A 10617-nucleotide genomic window follows, 5' to 3' on the forward strand; every position below is an offset into this window, starting at 1 on the left:
TACCATAAATGCATGTGTTGATTACTTAATTTAATTGATCTTTTAGGTTTATTTAGATTAAACAATTTGTAAAGGATGTTTTTGCAGCTACCAATCATTTGTCTCCTACTGGGAATCGTAAGTCATTGGCATTGACCCATTTTGTTATCGATGCCTATTGCGATAATGAAAATTATACACACAGACACACACACACGTTTTTCAAATGCAATCTTAATACTAATTATTGTATATAGTACATATATTTAATAATAACTATACACTATTACATTTTTTTTTTATTTTCTATAACCAATCATTAAACCTTGAGTATCTACTCATGAATTTTTTTTTTGAAACCATACATTTACATAAGCATGTTAAAAATCTTTAGTAGCTTAGATTATACTATTATTTCTTTATGACAAGGGACAAGATCTTGAATAAAAAGTCAAAGCTAAGACTTAAATAAATTAAAATTTTGATAAATCTCTAGGTACTTTGCTCCTACTCTCTATTAATGTGTTACTATTATTTGAAAATTTTAATATAAAAATTTCAAATTCTAATAATCAAATATTTTAAAATATTATAAATATTTTCTCTAAATCAATTTTTATAAATTGATTTTACAATAACGTATAAATGGAGAGCCAAAATATCTTCCCAAATTCAGATTCTCCACGCAATTAGCATGTTGTTTTCAGAAATCTCGTGTGCACTTGGAGTTTTTACCTTACCTTCAAGCCACACGAATCTCTCTTTTCCAAACGCTTTTCATTTTCAAATTGCAAATCAATCGAACTTAAAAAAACAATTTACCAGCCGTAATCTCTCAACCCCAATCCTCTCCTCGGGCGCTCGATCGTGTCCCCACGCGCTCCAAGCTGCACAGGGCAATCCCACTTCCCATCTCGGGAAAAACGATGAACGCATGCAAACTTGAACGCGATCTTTAACGGATTTTTCGATAAAGATTGGCTAAAATTTGTAAAAAGTGCATGTGGTTCATAAGCATCGCACATAGTAAGGCAAGAGAAGGGAACGCCATGAGAGAGAGAGAGAAAGACTCAGTCACTGCCCGTAGGCCATGATTTCATTTTTCTGGTTTGGGCGAGGGGCGAGTACATCCGTATCACTCAGATATGAGATTCCCATTTGCCTAAAGAGCTTCTAGCTCTATCCAGCTGGGTCCCCACGATCCACACCTTTTACATTTTTTTTATTCCCTTTTGCAACTTTTTTTAAGTTTTGTTGATGATGATGAATGAGGAGATCCTGTGTGGAGGGTAACCCTCTTCTCTTGCCGAATCTATCTTCACCCCCCCACCCCAAATTGGATAGCATTCACTCTCTTTGCTTTTCCTTCCTCTCTCTGACGCACTGTTAATGTTAAAATTTCCATCTTCAGGATCTCAAGTAATTTCTTGATGTTTTCATGTGTTTGCTTTGCCCCCTTTTGATATTTCAGCTAGGGGATTGGATTTTTTGGGTCGGTTCTGGGTGGTTCTAGATTTGGGGCCCCTTCTGAACAATTCCATGTGTTCTTGATTCGTGGTTTGTGTTTACTCTAGGATTTTTTTTTGTGCTCTTCCTGTTTGTTTTTTATACTCGGCTAAAGATATTGATCTTTTGAGGTGGGTTGATTTTGGGTAGTTCAGAAGTTTTTTTTTTTTTTGGAAACAATTTCATGTATTCTGGTTGTTTGCTATTGAGTTTCAGGCCAAGGAAACGTTTTTTTGAGGTGGGTTGATTATGGATGCTGGTGAAATTGTGTTTTCTTCTTAAAGGGACTGATTTTTGCTATCTGGGCAAGTGAGTTCTTGGGTTTGTGGTGGTGAGTTTTGGTGAAGGGTTGTGAATGGGATCTCATTGTGGATTTGAAGGGAAAGATTGTTTCTGGAAGTGGGTTTTGCTTTGAAGGGCTGGAAGAAGATTATGAAAGGAGCGAAAAATGAGGAGAAAGTGATAGGCCCTTTGTTTCCTAGGCTTCACGTCAATGACACGGAGAAAGGAGGGCCGAGGGCACCTCCGAGGAACAAGATGGCCCTCTATGAGCAGTTCAGTGTCCCTTCTCTGAAATTTAGTGCTGGATCCACGGCATCTGTGTTGCCTCTCCCTCGAAGCAACAGCGGCAGCTTCCTTCCTTCAACATCCTCCAACCATGTGAGTATGAAAACTTTCATGGCTTCATGTGTTCTGTTGAGAGATTCAGATTTGTTTTGCTTTGATTACTACTATGGATGTTGTGATTGTGTATTCTGTTTGAGCTCTGCGCTGTCGTTGATTGCTTTCTTGGGACTGAGGCCCATGGTTTTTTGTTTTGGATTTAGCTTTGTCTATACTGCTACTGCATTTGCTGGAAACTATTCATTTAGTTTTATAAATGAAGCAGCTAATGGTTTTATCGCATATACAATAACAGTGGCTTCTCACCTGTTTTTTTTGGGTTCATTTTCCCCTATGTATGAATGGGATTGATTTTGGAGTTTGAAATTCATTCAGACTATCTCTCCTTATTGGCTGCCCCATGGTATTTGAGGAAATATGCATTTATAGACATAGTATCAATTACAAATATACAAAGAAGGCAAATATCTACAATTATGGAGATAACTACAATTATGGAGAATTATTGAGATCTTGGTCATAATCAGAGGAATCGTATTGTTCTCTAATATCCCCCCTCAAAGTTGGCGTGGTGGAAAGAGGAAAAACGCACAACTTGCCACGATTCAATGAAAACTGTAATTTGGCTACCCCTTTCGTGAAAACATCAGCCAACTGAAGGTATGAGGGTACAAAGCCGAGACTAATAATGTTTCAAGCAACAAGTTCGCGAACAAAATGATAGTCAATATCAATATGTTTGGAGTGAGATTTGGTGACCTGGTCGGAAGCAATGAAAATAGCACTTTTGTTATCGCATAGGAGTCTCGAAGGGGAGGGGAGGATGATTTTTTGTTCTTGGAGAAGTTGAAGTGTCCAAGAGAGTTCTGCAGCAACGGAGGCAAGAGCACGATACTTGGCCTCCACACTAGAACGGGCAATAGTAGTTTGCTTTTTGGAGCACCATGAAATTAAGTTGCGACCAAGATAAACAGCAAATCTGGTTGTTGAACAATGAGTGTCGGGACAGCTTGCCCAATCGGCATCAGAGTAGCTGAGCAAAGTCTAAGAGGAATCCCATGAGAGTTGAAGGCCATAATGGTAGGTTCCTTTGACAAAGCGTAAAATACGCTTCAAGGCTCTAAAATGATCAATGGTGGGGGCATGCATATATTGACATATAGAGCTAACACTGTAGGATAAATCCAGTCTCGTAAGAGTCAAATATTGCAAGGCACATGCTAGAGAATGAAATTGTGTAGCATCTGAATAGGAAGTACTAGAATCGGTGAGATGAGATCCTACCAAAAAAGGAGAATCACTACAATTATGGAGATCACTACAATTTTGGAGAATCACTGAGATCTTGGTCATAATCAAAGGAATCGGATTGTTCTCTAATAGTATTTTTCATTAGGTTCTTAGAAATATGTAAGGTCTTGTGGGGTTTAGCGTGGCAATGCTGCCAAAATAATGTAGCTAGATGTGAGAGCCAGGGCTAGGGCTCAGGCGAATTGTTACCGGGCGATATGAGGTCAGATTCTTGCTTAGGTTAATTTTCAGCGAGTAGTGCTGTGCCATTTAGTAGGCATTTAAAATAGTTAACACACTTGTTTGGGATTTCTAAACATGCGATTAGTGGTTAGTTAAAATAGTAAGCATGCTTGTTTGGGTAATTAGCAACTAACCACATGACTTATAAGAGGAATGAGACATAAACTCTTGGATTGAGCTCTCTCTCTCTCTTCCTCACCCACTCCCCCTCCCCCTCCCCCTCTCCCACAGGGTGTTATGTTTTGCTTTGGAAAAATATTGTTGGGGTCAATTGTTTTTATTTATGTACAGGTTTATGCTTGTCTTAGTTGAATTGTTTCTTTGAAATTATAAGCAATATGATAATTTTTTCTTGATTATCTCTTAACTAGAATATAATAGTTGCCATTGCATGATTGATCAAAGATGTGGCATTATCAATGCAACATGTGTACTGTTTGTCAGAGGACTCATATGCATGGCATTACACTGACAGCTGCGTAGAAGCTAGGCAGCCTAGATTTCCATTTTTTCTTTTTGATCAATCAAGCATGCGTCCCTTTATTATCATACTTGGTTTTGGTAATTTATTAAATTGGTTTTCTTACACTTTAATTATCTCCTTATTTGAAACTTAAGCTAATTTTCATAGGAACTATGAATGCCATTGATTTATTTTTTATTTTATTTTTATTTTTTTTCAGTGTGAGGTGGTGTGCCGGAGGTGTTTTCATAATAGCAAATCCACAAAATGTTCCAAGAATTGATTTTGCACTTCTATTAATATCTTCTGCAGTTCCTTTACATTTTTTATTCCTAATTGCTGATCTATGGCAGCTTGGGCTCTTGAATAAGTTTTGTAGGACTGGTATATGTACATATTTATAAGCGTATGCGTGTTTTTCTATCTATTGGTTTTTGTAATTATCAAAAACTAAGTTATGGCTGTAGGGTGTTGACCATGAAAGGAGCGTATTAAGCCCTGTCTGCAACTCTCCAGCACCCGCTCATTTGGCTGAGAAGCTTCATTCTTATTCTTCAAAGGGGCATATCTTGAAGACTTCAATGGGAACTCTTGAAAAGAAATCCACAAAATCAACAAACCCTCAAAATTTGAATCCCGTGGTTCATTTGATACCAACTGTAACATGCAATTCTTTTCAAGCACACGACTTATCCAGCCAATATGAACACACAACTGCTACATCAAATTCATTTCAGCAACACAACTTTGAGAATTCTTTTATGAAGGAGCTTAGAGATGAGAATAGTTCGAGACTCCCAACAATTGCCCCATCAGTGGGGACAGCTCCACAGTTTAGGAGAAGTCAGCCCAGCATTGATAGAGAAAAACTCCCTCATCCTAGCTCGTCCATGCAACTTCAAGCTGCTGGGCAAAGCATGAGTAATCAAACTGAGAAGAAACAAAAAGTCTCTCAAATGGCTCAAGATGCTGCTTTATTCCTGTTGGCTAGAGATAAACGATTAAGCCCATTGGCCATAGATGAAATTTCTGAGCCAATTAAGCAGGCACATGCATCTCTAAATCAACAAAGCAGAATAAGTTCAGTGGATGACTCAAGCAGACTACAAGGTATTGATGTACAATCCTGTCAGGGATGTGTAGCTGTGGAAGAAAACATGGGTACCAGAGAATGTGCTTTGGTGGACCCCATAAAAAGCATAGGAAATGGAAATGCTTCTGTAGTTGGTGATGAATCATATTTGAGGCCTTCCCAGGGAGACGATCATAGAAGTCCCAAGGTTGAAAATGGGAATGCAGGCTATGGATGTGGGCCTTTACGGTCGGGTGATGCAGGCAGAAATAATGATATTTCAGACACTTCCTTGATTGACTCTACATCTGGTTTGTTTATATCCCCTGATGATGTTGTTGGAGTAATAGGCCGGAAACAATTCTGGAAAGCAAGAAGAGCTATTGTCAAGTAAGTATTTCTGAGAGCCAGTTGTTAGTACATTTTCTATGGGAGTAGCAATTCTCCAACAAGCTATACTTTGCTGAAGAGATAGTATTTTTGTACCCTATCTAAGTCGCATTTGGCTTTTTGAATTGGTGTCTTTGCATTTAAAGTTTCCATTGCTTAAGAGTTGAAGATGCTTTCCAATTTGTAACTATAAGATTCATATCTAAGTTCTCAGACCAAACTACAAATGTCACTTCATTTCTCATACTAACAAATTCTCTCACTTAATATACAGTCTGACTTGATGCTTGTCAGTACATAGTGAAAATTTTTGATGCACTTGTACTTTTGAAGAATGGTTTGGTGAATATATTTCAAAGGTCTTGATGTGACAATAGTTGTTTTAGCAATCTGAGATAGTTCAAAGACTTCATTCATTATACATTCTCCTCCATTTATGCCTACTTGATATGCTTCTTGTCTGTGATCAGTCTTGGGATGTGAAATTTGTTTTTTTGTTTCTTTTTCCTTTGATTGTGTTGAGATCTCAATCTCTTTTTGTTCTTTTTTATTGAGATGTATAATCTATGAACATGTGTCTCGGATATGCACAATTTATTAGCAGAAAAATCAACATAATCAATTTGATGTTATAGGGCCCTGACATGATATTATAAGTCATCCTCTATGTTACACTTTATTGCTGTCTGAAAACTGACCTGGTTGGATCATATCTTTCTTGGTGAGAAATACTGATTTGAAGCTGTTGCTTTACGGATAGTATCTCATGAGGGAGGAATATTGAAGCTTCTTACCTTATGTTTGGGATTTTGGAGTTTGGACCTTGAATTTGGGTTTGTTTGGACAAAAATTATATTGAGTTTCATCCAAATCTACACAAATACAGGCTTACAACCAATCAGCTACAGCATTATATTTCATCTGGCCATTTGATCTTACATAAAATTGAGCATAAGAATGCTGATCTTCTAGCAACCTCATATGAATGCAATTTCTTTTTTAGTTGAAACCACCAGGTTTTAGTAAGTAGTTTTCCAGGCAGTGGTGGACCTACATATATGTGAGTGGGGGCAGGTGCTCCCACTGAAATTCTGAAAATAAAGAGATGTTTTGGGTAAATTAAGTATATGCCCCCACTGAAAATACTCAAGTGCCCCCGGTTTCAAAGGCAACAAACAAAAATATCAGGATTTTTTGGTAAATGGTGTTATTTGAAACAACTATTACTAGTGCCAAATGTTAGTGTATGTGTTTTTTTATTACTTGTCTGGGAAAATATGAAAAAAAAACAATTTATTTTTTTAACTATATATATATATATATATATAATTTTTTTTTCACCACCACTAGAGAAAATTTTTGGGTCTGTTACTTTAATTCTAGTTGCCCAGTCTGAACTTTTTTGTAGCTTGATTGCTTATTCTGATACTTTGTTGTATGACATATTGGCGTGTTCTTCCCACCAATGTACTGGATGATCAAATTATATTTTGCTTGTATCACAAAATGTCATGTTTGGTTAAAGGATGGGGATGTAAAGAAAATCTTGAATGATGGAAATTTGAGACAAGGAAGGTTGCTTTGGAGTCAAAAGCAGAACTTGTGTCTTGTTCCAGTGTCCTATGTTTTATAATCAGTTAATATGAAAGGAAAAATTGAACACCTCAACTGAACTTCAGAAAACTGGTTCTATAAATAGCAGCTTGAAGGATGGTTATTGCCATGTCCCCCAACTTGAAGAGTACAGGGAATACTCCAATTCTTGTTATTAGCTATCTCTTCAATTGAGAAACATGAGCTGGCTATGCTAGTCTAACATTCTGAGTCTTCTTCCCTTATTTTAAACCGTGTGGGATATGTGAAAGGCTGATTGCGAAGATTTATGAAAATAATGTTGGCTACATCCTCAAAACTGTTAAGACTTAGTTCTCAAATGACCTTAAAGAATAATGCTGCAGGGTCACACTCACAAGCTTTCTTGTCTATGCTGGTCAATTCCTATGAGTAACAGTTATTTTAGAAGAGTTGATCTATGCATGAGCAGTTTATTGGAGCTACTTGGTGGATTGTGGAGATTAAGATTTGTAGGTTGTCAAATGTGTTCCTAGAGCACTAAATTCCATTCCTTGCATGTTTGCAAGGAGGTATTGAAAGTATTGGCTAGTAATTTTACGGCATCTCGTAACCGAGTTTTAACATTTGTGAGAGGGAAATAGGTAATCATGCTGTGCTCTAGTGTTTGAAAAATACTTTTAGTTCATACAGTATACTAACTGCAAATTTAGTTCACCAAGTAAAGTGTCGTGCAATATCAATATCTACACATTTTGGCTGTTCCTCTTCTCTCTCTCTCATGGAGGTGGCAGTTTTATATTTATTTTTTGACTTTTGGTCCTTGAGGAAGCCCTACTGTTCTTTGGGGGAAGCTTCAATTAATAAGGGTGGATTTGTTACTTAAAACTTGGGTTTTCTGCATCTTTATCTCTCGATGTTCATCTGGAGTTTGTAAGCGAGAAGCTTTATACAAATCTACTGTTGGCAATATTCTAGAGCTTATCTTATAGTTGAGCTCACTTGGCTGAATTCATGTCCTTGTGCACTCATAACCTTGTCATCTCTTTGTTTCTAATTGTAAAAATTTCAGAGTTAAATTATCTCAATCTTTGTTTTAATGCTTAAAAATAATTAGATAAAATGTTATCTTTGTGGATGTGATACTATTCAGGCTTTCTTGAAAAGATAAAACGACTCGAGTATTGGAATTTAACTGTTCATCCACCAGCTAGAGGACTTGAATGATTGTGTGAAATCCAATTCGTGGTTTTCTGCCATACTTTGTTTGGTACACACTATGCAATATCCATCTCTCTCTCTCTCTCTCTCTCTCTCTCTCTCTCTCTGCATGTAGGTTTGTTTAGTTCAGAGATTAGCTAGTTTGTCTTACCATTGTTAAAAGTTGTTCCAACTGTGTGCCACACATGTATATAAATGTTTGAGACTCTCTGCCCTTGCGCATGAATATGCGAACATATACTTTATTTAATTATTTCCTGACTTCAGAGCTGGGACTTCTCAGGTGTCTCTGAGCTTATTGAGTGAATTCTAGGATCGTATGTATCTTTCAGTTCAAAATCAGTCTATATTCATTTGATACCTTTTTAAAACAAAGCAGGAGAACTAATACTCTGTGCATGATTCACCTGGGAGTAGTATAACATTAGACATTGGGATAGTGTTGGCCAATTTTTTAAAATATTTTTTGGTTGATTAAGCATGGTTTGTAGAATGCAAAATCCAATAGTTTTGAAGATTTTTCTCCTTTTCTGAAGAAATATTTAAAGGTGATTGATTTAGCTTCTGTGCTACTATTTGCAGTCAACAAAGAGTCTTTGCTTTGCAAGTATTTGAGCTGCATAGATTAATAAAGGTAAGCTGGTTTTTGCCTGTTAAGTTTCTTAGCTGCTTTTGAGAAGTGATCCAATTTATTTTTCTTGCTTGTAAACCTAAAGAGAATCACATTGCTCCCTGAATTTTATGCAGGTACAAAGATTGATTGCTGGTTCACCACATTTATTACCTGAAAGTAACTTTTTTGTTGGAAAGCGTGTGCTAAATATACCTCCTGTGAAGTTGCCACCTGAATGTGTTCTAGAACAACCACCTCTGATTGTGAAACCAAATGATGACTGTCAGATGCCAATTTCTAGAACTGAATGTATGCCCAGCAAAGCAGTTGGGAAGCCGCCGCCTCTCAACAGTGATACCAGCAAAGAACTTGCAACTCAGCAGTCAAATTATGTAGCTCATTCAGGAAGTCAGCCACAAGCATCGATGACTGCTGATACCAAACCAGCTTCTTGGTGTTTCCACCCACCTCCAGGGAATCAGTGGTTAGTTCCCATCGTGTCCCCTTCCGAAGGATTTGTTTACAAGCCCTACATGGGGTCATGTCCTCCAACCTCAGGTTTTATGGCTCCGGCCTATGGCAGCAATGGGCCTGCAAGCGTGAATGTGGGTGGTGACGTTTTCAGTACAGCCTTTGGTGTTCCAGCTTCCCACCACCAAGGAATTGGCATTCTTCCCAGCACTCTCTTGGGTCAGACCTACTTTCGGCCATATGGCATGCCTGTCATGAACCAACCTGCTTCTGGTTCTGCTGTTGAGCAGGTGAATCCAGCATTTACTGCTGCTGGGTCTAATGGGCAGGACAATCAATTACTTGTGGGGGATGTTAATTTCACCATGCCCTTACAGAGCTCTTGTAATGCTTTGAGTGGACAGAGTGGGGCTGTTTCCAGTTATGTTGGGAAATTTCATCCATCAAAAGACAGTGAGTTATGGGGAAGTATGGGGAGTAGTCCCTCTGAGAGCGCACAGGCAGATGCCCTTGCTCTCTTTCCTATGGCTCCGACGCCAAAAGCTATTGATGCACTTACACAGACTCATAGCAAGCAGCATACCCAAGTCATAAAGGTTGTGCCTCACAATCCTAGGTCTGCGACTGAATCAGCAGCTCGGATTTTCCAGTCTATACAGGAAGAAAGGAAACAGCATGATTAGTTAATCCAATATTTTTGAAACTTGTACAAATGAGATGGCCAAGCCAAGCGATAAATGAGCATATTCTTATATTTCATAAAAATGTTCTGTAAGTTTGTATCTGCCTTACATCTTTCTTCTGACCATGTGCATTACATGTAAATATATATATATTGAAATATTTTATTTTTTCTGTTCAAATGTATATATATATATATATACACACACACACACACATGAAAATTTGTCGGGGCAGTTGGTTTACTCTCTGTTGTTCCCCCTTTTGTAGCCCCCTCCCCCTATATATGCTTGCAATACTTTTTTTTTTTTGGCAGTTTCATTTTTGGGTAATCATTCTTTTCATACTCATACTCACCCCATAATGAACCCTAAAGTACTATAAATTATAACAAGGCAGGCACATACAGCTCGTCTAACTTAATTGAAAGGGATTTTCAGCCAACAAGAAAAAACTGAAAAAGAAGACAAAAATGGGGAAAAGAAGTGTGAG

General features: G+C 37.7%; 1 protein-coding gene across 4 annotated transcripts; it reads left to right on the top strand.

The window, feature by feature from the left end:
• The first annotated feature begins 702 nt into the window (after positions 1-702).
• On the top strand, positions 703-10307 carry LOC131164019 (protein HEADING DATE 3B). Of its 4 annotated transcripts, XM_058120917.1 has the most exons (6): positions 715-1268; positions 1451-1616; positions 1702-2145; positions 4573-5567; positions 8943-8994; positions 9108-10307. In XM_058120917.1, exons 3-6 carry the CDS (start codon positions 1918-1920, stop codon positions 10125-10127), a joined length of 2295 nt encoding a protein of 764 aa, XP_057976900.1. In that variant the 5' UTR covers positions 715-1268; positions 1451-1616; positions 1702-1917; the 3' UTR covers positions 10128-10307. The 4 variants fall into 4 exon arrangements, with proteins under 4 accessions (XP_057976899.1, XP_057976900.1, XP_057976901.1 ...); XM_058120916.1 differs by having other exon boundaries at positions 703-1616; XM_058120918.1 differs by lacking the exon at positions 1451-1616.
• Positions 10308-10617: the final 310 nt, after the last annotated feature.

Source organism: Malania oleifera, chromosome 9, assembly GCF_029873635.1.
Source record: "Malania oleifera isolate guangnan ecotype guangnan chromosome 9, ASM2987363v1, whole genome shotgun sequence".
NCBI lineage: Eukaryota > Viridiplantae > Streptophyta > Magnoliopsida > Santalales > Ximeniaceae > Malania > Malania oleifera.